The sequence below is a fragment of the Phaethon aethereus genome, assembly GCF_964289735.1.
Source record: "Phaethon aethereus genome assembly, chromosome: 4".
NCBI classification, from domain to species: domain Eukaryota; kingdom Metazoa; phylum Chordata; class Aves; order Phaethontiformes; family Phaethontidae; genus Phaethon; species Phaethon aethereus.
The window spans coordinates 13,623,751-13,637,498 of record NC_138578.1 but is presented as its reverse complement, the minus strand read 5'-3'; the positions used below and the strand labels follow the sequence as shown (position 1 = coordinate 13,637,498).

The following is a 13,748-nucleotide window of genomic DNA, read 5'->3' as shown; positions in this document are numbered from 1 at the left end:
GTCAACTTAACCTAAGAAAAGAATCACCTAGACCAAAACACGGAAAGCAGAAAACCTCCTTTCTAGCAGGGCACTTGAGAAGATGCATGTGTCCAATCTAGCTGATTCAAGAGTTTTAAACAACTTTGCAGCAGTTAAAAAAAAAAAAAAGTCTCATAAGAATCCATCCAGGCTGGCTTTTGCAGCTGATTAAACAGGTGAGAAGCAGACTCAAAAGTACCTCATGAGCAAGCTGAAGATAGTCTTTGGAGAACAACATAAAGGAGAAATGCCTTTTTTCTTCCTACCTGGAAGGACGCAAAACTAGAGGTTTTTCCTCACGAACAAGTATCAAAGCAAAGAAGGCACCTTTTGCTCCCCAAGCTCGCAAATGGGAGCACTGGGGTGTTATTGACAGCTTTTTTCTTTTTTCCTTACTTGGACCAGCACAGATGGTTCTAAGAGAGTGGGGTGAGAGTAAAAAGGATATAGCCCCAAATGTGTGGGATGGGATCACACTCCCAATCATTATGTCCTTTGAACTGGAACAGTAACAAAACAACAGTGTGCAATTTGTATTAAAAAAGACAAAATTTTGCAAAAACCAGTATGAAGAACTTTTAGCTGTTTTCTAAGATTACATATTTTCCCAGGTCACATTAACTCCAACTTAATGCCAATTTTTTTAAACTCCAATATCTGCAAATTAATTGAATTAAAACGAATACAAACTTGAGTACTTTAAAGAAACCCTAAAAAAACCAAACCCCCACAAGAAATCACTTCTCAGTTTAGTCAATGCTATGACGAACTAGCCAAAGAACACGATTTTCTTTACTGAATGAGTACCAAAATTGGATTCAGTCCCAAGAGACAGCGGAGATGCAAGCTTAACTTCTCATCGCTAGTTCACTGTACTCAGCCTCTCTTCCTCAGCAGGTGACATAGCCTGTGTCATCATAAGAGACAATATATTGCAGACTATTCCCCACCACATACAAGAGTTACCATGTAGGACAACTGATCACACATGGGCACAGGTAAATTTTTTACTTGCATGTGAAAGTCCCCAGGAGAAAGTATGATGGAGAACAGGCTGCTCTGCCAGCACAATTCACAGATTCGACACTCTGCTATCCTCTTCCTGGAGGGTTTGTGAGGCTTGAGCAGAACCAAGGTGGACAAATCCTTTCAACCACAGCAACGTGCTCCTTAGGGAACTCTGCAGTTTCTCCCAGCAGCAGCCATGAACTACGGCTTGTGGCATCACATAGCTATCTTAGCTATGACCTTTGGCAGCAGAAAGTCTTAGCATACTTGGCCTTAGTGTTAGCTAAGGCGTGCACTTACAATGCACGATATGCATGTCTGCCACTCAGATGCTATAGATTTCTTCCAGCACAGTTCAGATGCAGCAACTTAAAGAGAGTAAATCCAGACGCTGCACAGCTCAAGGCTCTTTTCCGGCACAGTTACTCTCTCTACAGCTAGACTAGATCAGGTCAAGTCACTAAGGTGCACTAATTCAAGCTAAATGTAGTAAAGAAGATTCTGAAAGCTGGAAGCATTAGAAGCAACTACTCACCATGAATTAGTGGGTCTTTTGAGTACTAACCGTATCAAAGAGCTCAACAGCTCTAGCCAAAAGGTTCCACCACACTGATTCAGTTTCATGACAAATACAAGATGTATAAACCCAAGGACTGAAAAAAACCACACAAACCTTACAAGTATGTTAATGCTGAAAACCTCTGGGGCAAACTTGCATAATTTTTTTGCTGTCAAATTGAAACCAATCATCCTCTTCCGTTGCTCTGTGGTGTTAATGAACGGAACTGTTCTGTATAAGAAACAACTTCAGTAATTGCCTAATTTAAGGGACTCCGAAATCCTCCTCCTGCACAGCTTGCCTTACTTTTTGGAAGTGACCAATACCTTCATAGCTACCATTGCTTGGTAGAGTATAACCAGAGGAACAGAATAATGTCAAACTGAAATTAGGAAGAAGATAGGAAATATATGTACCTTTTCATTTAATACTGAGGCAGGGGGGAAAAAAAAAATCTATGCTATGTCTGTGCTTTTGCATTGGCCTCATTCCTGTATTTGACAAAATCCTGTGTAAACAGCCACTGACAACCAGTTACAGGTCTTCTAGAAGTAAAACTAGAAATCCTCACTCACTGAAGTGACTCTTTTTTCAGACTCTTGCTGAAAAATCCATTATTCAACATCAGTTCTGTTGGCCACTGTTGCTTACTTTAACTTCTCCTTCTTGGGGAGAATTACTATGAATTTGGCCATGTCAACTAAGACTTCTGTCCATTACCCTGGAACCACTATGTTCAGGTTTCACCTCCGAATTTAGCATGAAACTGACTGTACCTCCCAAAAGATCTGGTATGGATAGGATATAATTGGGTTTTAATGATAATCTGTAACAATGAAGAAAATCAATTAAAATTCCAAGATACGGCACAACAAGGGCTGAAGGAGCACACACAATAGGTTGTTCTGGACTGAAACGGACATTTCAACTCAGCTGTATCCCACAATATAGCCCAAGACATGTGATGAGGCTACTGATGTTTTCTACCCATGTCCAGAGTACTCTTCACCCTTAGCTCTGAGGTACGTAAGATGTTGTCTTGTAGCATTGAGCCATTGCGAAATAGTTAAGTGTGATTAGTAAGATAAGAAAGGTTGTTCTTCAACATTACCACACAATCAAGTTAGAAAACTTTGTATCAGAGAAGCAAACAGAAATCCTTGTAACAAATCTAACTGACCTCAGTTTTCAGGGTGGCAATGATTAACTGTTCATTTTCTCTAAAAACCCTAGCAGCAAAATCAGAAAAGACGTAACTCCTTATCACCACTCTTGTTGCATTGACACAGCGCCGCTGTGGACAAGAGACTTAAACTTGAGATGCCTAGAAAGTACAACCAGCAAAAATTCATTCAGAAAAAACTTTGAAAAACAGGAATGAACACAACTTGATCAAATTCTAACCAAAATAAAGGGCAGTACCACATAAACTGGATCAAGCTCATTGCCCCAAATAAGATTAGTTTCAGACCATTACAAAAAATACTTTGGGTTCAGGTAAGAGCATCCATTGCCACAACAGCATAAGAATTGCTACGATCTTACAACTGTGAAGAAATTAGGATGTGATTCTATTAATACAGTCTTATTTTCATAACTGAAACAGCAAAGGAGCAAAATTATGCTGCTCCTCAGAAATCTGCAGCAGGGAATCCTGTTTCTACAATTTCTGACAGTCCCAATGACAACAAACAGCCTACTTTGGCAAACAGGCTTCAGTAACAGCAGTATTACTCAACTAAGTCCTTAATGGTATCCTAGAGTCTCAAACAGTAATTAATTTATTTAGCAACTTTGAGAAATATTTCTGAAAAACAAGAACAGTGACTCTGCCTAAAGCAGCAGGTCTGTTCTTTACTTCCATTCCAATGTTTCAACCACGACATAATTTTCCCTACTATTTTTGGCAAAGCCAAGCTGGGTATTCCTTTTGGCAAAGGAAAAACAAGTGACTGATATCTCAACAGTCAAGATACTGGAAAAGCCTTGTTAGCAATTCCATGCTTCAGATGAGATAGTATGTGGTGAAACTCCAGTGGTGAGCATACTTGATTACTGTACAGTCATGCTAATGCAACAGTGATTGCATACAAAATGCGATAATTTATTTGGTTACTGATAAAAGTGAAATTTTGGAAATCGGGCTTTAATCTTGAATCAAGATAACTTAAGAGAAGTTTTCCAAGTCTGCCACCGCAGCAACCTTAAAGTCAGCACCTGAACTTGTATGAGACAGAACAGTATTTTTAAAGGACTGGTGCTGGTACAAGTGTTAGTGAAGGAGACGCACAGGTCTGTCTAGTTTGAAAGTGGCGGGACAGGGAGCAGATTCTGGAATGAAGAAACAGGAAGATGGCCCAGCAGGAGGGACTTGGCATATTTACAGCAGAGCCATTGAAGAGACACTGTTCAACAGGCTTTTTTATCATTAGGAATTTTCTATATCTTTTAGTAGAACACTTGTCTAAGCCAGCATGGAAAGGAAGAAGACCAGCTCAAAGATGAACACCCTCAAGCACAGCAGTGCTACCATAGAAATGAACAACTGGAGGTGAAATTCAAACCCCACCTTTCACAACAGACACCTTGGTTATGTAATGCCCCACTGAAGGACACAGGTTCTGGCCATTCCTAATCAAGACTGCCTAGCACACAAGGTAACTGATACAGAGATGAAAGATGTATGGCTCTGCAGATGTCATGAAGACCACAGATAATCACCAGTCTTGAACAAACTTGAGAAACTCTGATCTGCATACAATGTAATATACACAAGCCCAGACCAGCATGGCATCTTGCTTCTTCAGTATGCTACTTCTACAGTATGTACTAGAGTTATAAATCAGTAGAACTATTTAAACAAGTCCTGAACACACTTAGTTCCTCACTCGAATTGTCTGTGCACATCATAAAATACAACGATGTTTCACTTCTTAAATACTTGGACTTTTTTCTCCCCGCTCAAACTGTATTCGACTAGAGGCTGAGACTGCTAGCTATGGTGGTATTTGCACCATCTTACTCTGCCAGAACATCATGACTCCAAGAACTTTATCCTCTGCTCCTTAAAGGAACTGAAAAACTCTTCCACATAATATATGGCACCTCTAATAGCTTTGTATTTAATATTTCTTCAATACATTTTCAATATACTTAACTTCTACACCCAAACAAACACAATTGAATACTGTCCTTGGGATTTGTGAAATAAAACTGATGAATATTTGATGAATCATACCTGACCTAATAGTGGCTGAATAATTTGGCAGAATGCCAGGAATGTTCATCAGTTGTATTACAAATAAAATAAAATTTAAAAAAATCACTCAATCCTACTTCCTGCAATTACTAGTTTTATACTTGCTAGTAAGAGGGAGAGGAAAATGGAGTAAACTGCTTTATTGCATTACTTCATAGTGCATCCAAGCCTTCCAGGTACCAAAAACTCAACTCGTCCATTCGTTTGACTTCTGTGTTTGCTGTTCTACCCTTTCCTCTGCCTCCACCTGAATTCTTCTCGAGTAATCTCTGGGCTGCTCTGATATTATGTGTGTCCAAAACCGGACTACAATTAATTTTAAATGTTCAAATGGATCAAAAACAAAAGGAGAAAAAAATGCAGAGATCCATTTTTCTTCTAAATTCCACAGAACCTTTGAGCAGAAGAACAGGAAGATCTACCTGCAGGTTTAACAGCAAATAGTTAAAACTCTAAGAACAATATGAGCTAGAAAGCTTCTTTTTAATGGAAGTGCAAGTTTAAGCAGAACGGTGATCGATAATCCTGTGGGTGTTTTTTTTTTTTTATTCAAACTAATCATGCAGATTTCTTTCCCTTTGTGCTACAGGGAACACTAAATTGTAAAATGCCTTTCAAATGGAAAAATGTTTCTATTACAACTCCACACACCTGTAAAGTGACTATAGAAGAGGTTAGTCTAGTTAGTGTGTTGCAACACGCAAAGGCAAAGTGCACACGCTTCTGAACTCAGTGGAAAATGCTGGCTTGCAAGCAAATCCATATACAAAAGAAATTTACTGATCATGTAAGATGTTTACTACAAAACAAACAAAAAACCCCAAACTCTGAAAGCTAATTACTGCTTTTTGCTATGGAAAGCTAGGCAGCTTGGTGTAGTTTCTGCAAGACCTTAACAGGTAATGTTTGTGTTACAGGCATACTTCTTAAAAATGGTAAAGAAGTGAGGCCTCAGGAACTTAAAACATACACAAAATCCGTTTGCTTTTTTCAACGTTATGCTTCACCTACAAAAATACAAGGCTGTTACCTACTTAAGTCCTGCGCTTACTACCTCCAGGAAAATCAGAATGTGAATGATTTTATATTTCCGTAAAGAGCCTGTGTACCAGTAATTATGTATTTGAAGGGTAATGCATCCTTTCAATACCACTTGGGCTGGTTCCCAAAGCATCTGCTGGAAAAAGTCTCATCCAGTCACACTCAACAGAACAGCTCCATGCTCTGCCCGGGCCAAGAGACAGCATGTGCCGACCCAGGGCCAGACAATTAGACCACCTTCTTAGCTTCTCCTGTCGGGGAGCCCAGGCAGACTCAAGGTCCTCTTGCTGCTGTTCAGCCACCTGTGGGCCAAAGGAAGAGGTGGCAGAGGATACAGCATAATGAAGGGTTAGCGTCCTGAAAAGAAGGTGTAGACCAAGGAGAGACTGCAGGAGGAGAGAGATGGAGTGAAGGCACAGGAGTAGGGAAGTAATGTTTCTTTGGACTTGCATTGATAAATGGGACCAAAAGATGTCTCACTCACTCAAGTCAAACGTAATCAAAACTTCACAAAGTAGGGTCATTATCCATAACAAGGAAGACAAGTAGCTCATTATCCAAATTTTCAGTGTGATGAAAACCAACTTCAAGCCTTTTCTATTCACCATGTGTTACAAAGACAACTAATCGCGGGGCTGTCTTAATACTAGACTACACATTACAGGCTCAGCCCTGCAAGATACAGGAAAACACCAAAATACCAGAATAAGTTCCAGCCTACCCAGTACCTGAAACTCTTGCATTTTTATTACAGATTTACAGTTTTAAAAAAGGACAAAACTGCTTCAGTCTACAGAAATCTGCTTGGACTGGAGCACACCTTTCTCTTTTCTGACCTGAACCAAATTGCGAAGCTTTATCCAACTTCCATGCACTGAGCGACTTTTTTTCTCCAAATAAACTCTTATTCTTCCCTTGTTCCTGCTCTCCAGAGAAATACTCAGCCATGCACCAAGCCCACAAAAAGACAACCCAAAAAACAACACAGGCCGTTTTAAACACAGAAAGCAACCACACAAGCCATCCTCAATGCAAAGGAAATGGGTGAGCAAGCAACAAGGCTACTACTTTACCAGCTCATAACACATCAAAAATGACAGGCTGAGAACAAGGCCATACCAACTCCCAAGCAGGCCTGAATCTTTCGAAGTCGAAATAAGCTTTACAGTTCATTGTGTCGACTTTTTAACCCTAACTGAAGCGGCATGTCTCAGGATGAGATGTGTTTACACAGGAATTTATAGTTCTACAGATTTATTTCATTTTCACGAAGTATTTTGAAAAAAGAAGTGACAGAAAATTACACACAGCCCCACCCCCCCCCTTAAGTGGCAAAAGTTTACAGAGCCGTAAGAGTGCTGTTCCTCCACGAAGACTACAGCACTCCTCTTACTTCTGATCTCTGGAAGGATACAAAATAGTAGTCTAAGCCTCTTTGAAAGATGAAGTAAGATTTTTAGACAAAACTGACTTATTGAGAAAAAACAATGGACTGCTTGACCCAGATAACAGAATCTGCTAAATAAATCCACTGAAGTTGCTCACTAACGTAATTCTATCATTTTTCAATTCCCCCCAAGTCCTCAGAAACACAAGGTTCCTGCAACACAGCATCAAAGCTGAAAAAAGTTCCTTACAACGTAACAGAATCGTGCACACTTTGGTGGATTTGGATCGCACGCTATCTTAACCTGATTCTAAAAACCAGTTTTATTGTCCAAATTCCACTGCGGTTTCTTTCATCCATATGCCGGCTGCCACCCAGAAAAATAGACTATCAAACTTTAACAAGAGTTAGCTGCAAGTTAAACTTCGGAAAGGCTTCAAAACCTTCATCCTTCTCCATTTCCTCCTTTGAAAGCCATCTTCCCCACTGACCAAGAAATCTGGTTACTGTCTACAGCAAAAATCTGAGTGATAGAAAAGAGAAAAGCAAAACAAGGGAGGACGGTTCAGCGGGGCAGCTGTAGACAGCAAGCCGATGAACGAAGCGGCCACGGGGGTATTTTCAGGGGGCCGCTGGAGTGCTTCGCCGCAGCCAGCGCTGGGGCACGGGGCAACCCCTCGGGGCGGCCGCGGCGCCGCGGCTCTGCCCAGCTGCGGGCACCGGCCGGGGAGGCCGAGCGGGGAGACGCGCCTGTCGCCGGCGGTGCCCCGGCCCAGCGGGGGCCGCGCCCGGGCGGGACAAGGCGCGGGTGACAGGCGCCCCTCGGCCCGGCCTGCCCCAGCAGGAAGGAGTAGCCGGCCGGGGCGCCGCGAGGGCCCAGGCGATGGCGCCAGGCCTGCGGGGCGGCGCCGGGGCCCCGCTCCCCGCCAGCCCGGGGAAGGAGCCGGGGCACGGGCCGCCGCCGCCCCCTCCCCCCTCCGCGGCTCGCCGCGGCCGAGCCCGGGCCTCCCACCCCGCCACTCACCAGGATGCGCTTGAAGAGCGCGTTCTCCTTGGGCGGCAGGCTCACCGACGGCATCCTCCCCGCCGCTCCCGCCGCTGGCTCCGGCGCCGCCGAGGGGCTCTGGGGAGGGAGGGGGGCGGGCGGGCGGGCTGCGTCCCGTCCTCGCTGCTCGGTCGCCGCTGCCGGGAGCCTCCCCACCGAAGTCTGGCTGCTGCTACCACCACCGCCGCCGCCTCCCCACCCCCCGCCCTGCCCGCCCTCAAACCGCCGCGCTCTCGCCGGCCGCGGGCCCGGCCCCTCCCGGCCGCCGTCTGCGCGCCGGGCTACCCCGCGCCGCGCCGAGCCCCGGGCAGCAGCTCACGTGGTAACTGAGCAGGCCGGAGAGACGCGCCGCCAAAATGGCCACCGCGGAGGGCTTCCCCAGCCGGGTCACGGCGGCCCCCGCGCATGCGCCGCGACCCCGCGCTAGCGCCGGGCCCCGCCCTCGCACCCGCCAGGTGTCGCCGGGCCGGGCTAGGGAGGGGCGACCCGGCCCGCCCGCTGGGGCAGGGCCCGGCCCCGGGCGGCGCGCCCCTGCCCCTCACCAGGTGCTTGTACACTTCAGGCTGCCGCCCGCGCAGCGCGGCCACCGACGAGCCCTGCGGGGCGCAGCGCCTTCCTCACGCGCGTGGGCTTAGGAAGAAGGAGCGAGCGGCGGGCGCCGCGCTGCCCGCGCCAGCCCAGGCTCGCAGAGCCGGTTCCACGCGCGGAGAAGACAGGCACCTGCTCGCGCCGCCGGCGGGGCGGGCAGCGCCGCTCTGTACCGTCAGCAAACGCAGTTAGGGGAGGGGCGAGGGGGAGAGGAGCGCGCAGCAGGCGCCCGGCCCGCCGGGCCTCGTGCCGGGCCGCGCGTCCGCTCGCGGCGCCTGGGGGCGGGGAGGGCCCTCCCCGGTGGGCGGAGCCAGGCGGAGCCGACAAGATGGCGGCGGCGCTGAGGGGAGCGGGGCGCTTGCGGCTGGTGGCGGGGGCGCCGAGCCTCGGTGAGCGGCGGGGGCAAAGCGGGGCCCGGCTCGCTGTGACGGGCAGCCCGTTTTGGTTTAGGCGAGTGGGAGTCTGTCTTCCTCTGCCCGCGTCCCGAGGGTGCTGCGCGTTAGTGGGCTGCGGCCGGTGCCCCAGGGCCTGTCCGCTGACCCAAGCGCCGCGGGAGCTCGGCTGCTTGCGGCGGGGGCCGGCGTCGTCCTCTGGAGAGCTCCTCGCTCCATGGCTGGAACTAAAACAAGTTGCGCTGGCAATTTCCTTCTTTTAACTTTTTTTTTTTTTTTAATGAAATTAGTGCAGTTTGCAGGCCGGGAGGAGGGCCTGCCGTGGGGCGGGGTGTGGGGCAGGTGGGAAAGCCTGGGGGTGGGAGCTCTCTGCAGGGGACCGCAAGAGGCGGCGCAAGCAAAGGGCGCAGTAGGGTAGGTAGGTGTTTGTGGCCAGGGGGAAGGGAAAAAGGCACTGCTTCGAGCTCTTGTCAGCGCCCCATCCCCTCTCTCCTGTCCCTCGGATCGGGGAGTGCGTGCTGCAGTGTATCTGCAGCTGGATGAGCTACAGCAACGTTACGGGGACCACTTACACTTGATACTTGGATTTGTTTGTGGTTTGTTTGGTTTGTTGGGGTTTTTTCCCCCCTGATTGTATGCATGTCGGTAACTGACTTGGTAGTCTAAAGCTGAGAAATGCTAACACGTTTGTAATCTTCTGCCTTTTTAGCTTTTACTCGTTCTGCATTTCTTGCAAAAAGACGTAATTATGACCAACCAAACTGGTTTGGAGTTGGCCTGGCTTTTAGCAGCAGTGCTGCCTTGTGGGCTCTTGTAAGTGTTTTCACTTGGTTTTATTGAACTTAACTATTCCCAAAGCATAGGGATCTGAAGACAATGACTACAACTTACTTAGTTGATTGGGGTAATGGATGCTCATAGCAGGTATCAAGATTGAAGTGTGTTATGTTGATTAGTTATGTTTTCCCAAATCTATGTTTCACTTTTTTTTTTGTAAAAATGAACAGCTTGTGAAGCTTCTCTCTTTTTCCAAGCTTAAAGCGGCCACGACAGAAGAATTAATTCTTCAAGCCTGTTGGTTTTAGGTTTTAACATTATTTTCCCCCATGGATCTTAAAAAAACAAACAAACAAAAAAAACCCCAAAACCCTAAGGATGTTCCTAAATAGTGTTGTGTTTATCAGACTACTAATGCATTCTCTTCTCACTTTTCAGCTGTAGTCAGTTAAGACCCCCTTTTCCTGAGCAAAGTGCAGGTGTAAGATGCTCCCTGTTTTGGAGAACTCACAGGCTCAATGTTGATAAAGCAAGCAGGGTGTAGTTTCACAAAGAAATGTGTGGGTTAAGCAGCACTCCCATGATGACAATATTTTTCAGGGTGAGGTGGATTCCTTTTGGGGTTTTCGCCATTTTTGGGGTGGTGGTGAATTGATTGACAGTAGGACACCTGCTCCCTGCCCCGCCCCCCCCCCCCCGACTTGTCCAGCAGAAAATGTTTGAGAAAGGTGGGAAAAAATGTCTCATTGGACAACTGATAATTTACAGATAATTTACTCCATATTATCCCAGTTCTCAATACTTACATACCGGTTTACATTCTGATAATAGGCATTTTATATTCTTTAGAAATGTTTTGGTTCCACCTGTGCATTGGATAGCTGTTTATGATATACTGCTATTTTATAGCTTTTCAAGCAGCATAATGAAGATGTAATGGAATATGAAAGAAGAAAAGAAGAGAGACAACATAAGTGTACGGGATGTTCATAGTAAGTATGTACATACAGATGCTTTTGACTTAGCTGAATGTAAATTTTGCAGATCTTTGACTTCCGTTAGCAATCAAGATGCTGGACTGACTTTTCTTCTTCCTTTACTATTTTCCTTACTACTTTACATCGTGGCTTTTGCTATTCTTCTAGCTCATTCCCAGCCTTAAAGTGATAAGGTGACTGATCTATATTTTCATATTCATTTGTGTGCATATTCACTGACAGCTTTCTGTCTTGGACATGCAAACTTCTGGAAAATATCACATCTCTTATAGTGTCTGTAATAAATTTAGGTTGCAAAGAGAATACCTTAAAAGTGCTGTAGTAGCAAGCAGATCAAGGTCACTATAAATAGCTTATCTTTGCCACTTTTAACAGGTCTACTGTGGGAAATATTTTTTTCATTTTCACTTGTGTATTGCACATAAGAATGATAGAAAGTCAGTGCCTGTAGACTTGCATTACAGTGCAAATTGTATGTGGTCATTGTCCTTTTCAATGTAAAAACATAATTGTGTTTCTGCCAGCTAAAAAGTCTAGTGGAGATTATGGCCTCACAGCAATTAGTATGCCACATGAAAGAATTGCTTATACTAGGCAGAGGAAAAACTTGTAGAGTTGTGGTTATTTTCCCCATAAATATTCCTCTCCAGCTAAAAATACAGCATGTTGTGGGATGTTTCTAACTGTATTCATTGTATCTATTTATCTTGTTGCTAAGATTTTTTTTTCCTCTTTTTCTTAGATTGATGGTATATGCTCAGTAAGAAGTAACATGATCACCAGTTGTCCTTCAAATAAATGAGCACAGCAGAAGTACAAAGTATCTAAATACTTAGATGTTCATACATTTCATGTGCAGAATTATGCAATAAATTATGAAATCTGGAAGAAACTTACGAAGACTTCTCTTGCCATTTGTATTTCATTTTACTGGTCTTGAAGTTGTTTTAGGTGGTATTTCTGTTTTATAGTTTATCAATGTTATTTTCAAAACTCTTTTTGTTATTCTGGAAGGTGTATTACAAAATTAGACATCAATTCAGAGGAAGTTCAGCACATATTCCAGAAGTTAAATGTACACTCGCCCTGCCATCATTTTCATTGCTAAATTTATAAAACAATCCATAAGTAAATACAAGAATGGGATTTATTGGAAACCTAATAAAACTAATCTATACAAATGCTACTTCACACATTGAAGAGCAGGCTGTCAACTCGGTCTTGACCAGGTGAATTTCAAAGCTTGACCTAGTGAATTAAAGAGGTGCCATCATTAAGATTACACATCTGTTTGCAAGCGTGATCTAGTTCTGTCGGTGCTGCTGTTCTTTATCCCTTTGTGGTCTGGATTGTTGTGGGTGTGTTTTTTTTTTTCCTTCCCCTAGAGCAGAAATGAAGCTTTGTCAGATGATAGACAACAGGAATCGGAGGTGGCCAGTCTTTAAATTCTGTGTGGTTCTTTATTATTTTTCCTTGCCAGGAAGTTTGGTTTGTTATGACCACTGCATGTAAAGTTGAACTGTATTCTGTACTTTCAGAAAGGGAGGATGAAAGCTCAGTCTTGAGCCTTGGAGACTTTAACTGACCTGCAGCTTGTGAGTCTGTCCCTTCCTCAGTGGCTATTACATGGATTCTCTTGGGCATGGCTTCTTTTCTGTCTTGCAGCTCTTTGAGACTGGCCACAGATGAAGCCATACCCCGTTATTCCCCAAGGATCTCTTCCTTGGAAGCACAGTAGCTGGCAGCTGGGGGGACAGTGCCGGTTCTGTGTTACTTGTTCAGGGCAGCGGAGGGAGAGTGTGTGCGGTGCCTTGCCCGGGGCTCCTGCCTGCGTCATGGCGGAGAGGCTGGCCTTCCCCTGTCTGTGTCTTTGGAGCTGCTTGGTGTTGGGGCTGCACGGCCGATGTCGGTCTCCAACCTGAGCGCTGCCTTCTGAATGCTTACGCCTTCACCTTCTCTTTGTGCATCAAGGTCGATCAAGGACAGAAAAACGGGATCATGACAGTCGGCAGAATATGGCATTAAATCATTGAGGGGATTGTCAAAGCTACATATAGAGAAAGGGTAAGTAACGAGGCAACTGTCTAATGAAGCTGGGGCGGGGGGGAAGGTTGGCTACACAGCACTGGCTCCGGCTGCCCGTGACCTTAACAGCTAACGTGGTCACACACACAGTGACTTAATCCTCGAGCGTTTGACTACCAACGCTGAACTCCTTTGTCCCAGTGTTTAACCTGAGTGCCCTTTGCTCTGAGCTGAGTTGGTTTCTCCAGATCTCTTTCCAGGAATTGTTGGCAAAGGCTCACTCCGGGAGATCTTGCTATTGTAGTAACACAGTAGTACAATCCTCAACATCTTCCCCCCTTGCCCTTGGTAAATGCAGTCCCTGGTCTCCTTCCTCCTATCCTGAGTCTCTTGAGTTTCCAGTAGTTCCTGCTGTCGCGCTGTGTCCGACGCCTGTACGGAACGCCTCAGCGGCGGTGCCGGCTGTGACCCCAGCGTTCCGGGAAGGAGCCTCCTACCTTTGCAGCGCAGGCTGCGCGCCCCGCTGGCCCCAACGGCAGCGGTGCCCAGGTGCGTCGCCCCGGGGGTGGGGCTAGCGTCGGCCCCGCCCTCCCCGCGGTGTCCCCGCCCCGCCGCGCAGGGGAGGGGGGCGGGGGGGATCGGTGTCAT

At 45.9% G+C, this 13,748-nt stretch overlaps 2 protein-coding genes across 3 annotated transcripts in view; one reads left to right on the top strand and one right to left on the bottom strand.

The window, feature by feature from the left end:
• The window catches only part of NAA15 (N-alpha-acetyltransferase 15, NatA auxiliary subunit), a gene marked incomplete at both ends in the record, with an annotated part of 39,875 nt that extends 31,522 nt beyond the window's left edge, over nt 1–8,353 (bottom strand). For both annotated transcript variants that reach the window (XM_081999705.1, XM_081999704.1), the window contains one exon: nt 8,300–8,353. In XM_081999705.1, the coding sequence (XP_081855831.1) occupies nt 8,300–8,353 (54 nt within the window). The remainder of the gene's footprint in view (nt 1–8,299) is intronic.
• An 883-nt stretch (nt 8,354–9,236) lies between these two features.
• Nucleotides 9,237–11,070, top strand: NDUFC1 (NADH:ubiquinone oxidoreductase subunit C1; the record flags this gene model as incomplete). Its single annotated transcript, XM_081999108.1, has 3 exons — nt 9,237–9,297; nt 10,010–10,113; nt 10,987–11,070. The coding sequence occupies 3 exons, from the start codon at nt 9,237–9,239 to the stop codon at nt 11,068–11,070; spliced, it is 249 nt and encodes an 82-aa protein (XP_081855234.1).
• Between the last annotated feature and the right edge of the window lie 2,678 nt (nt 11,071–13,748).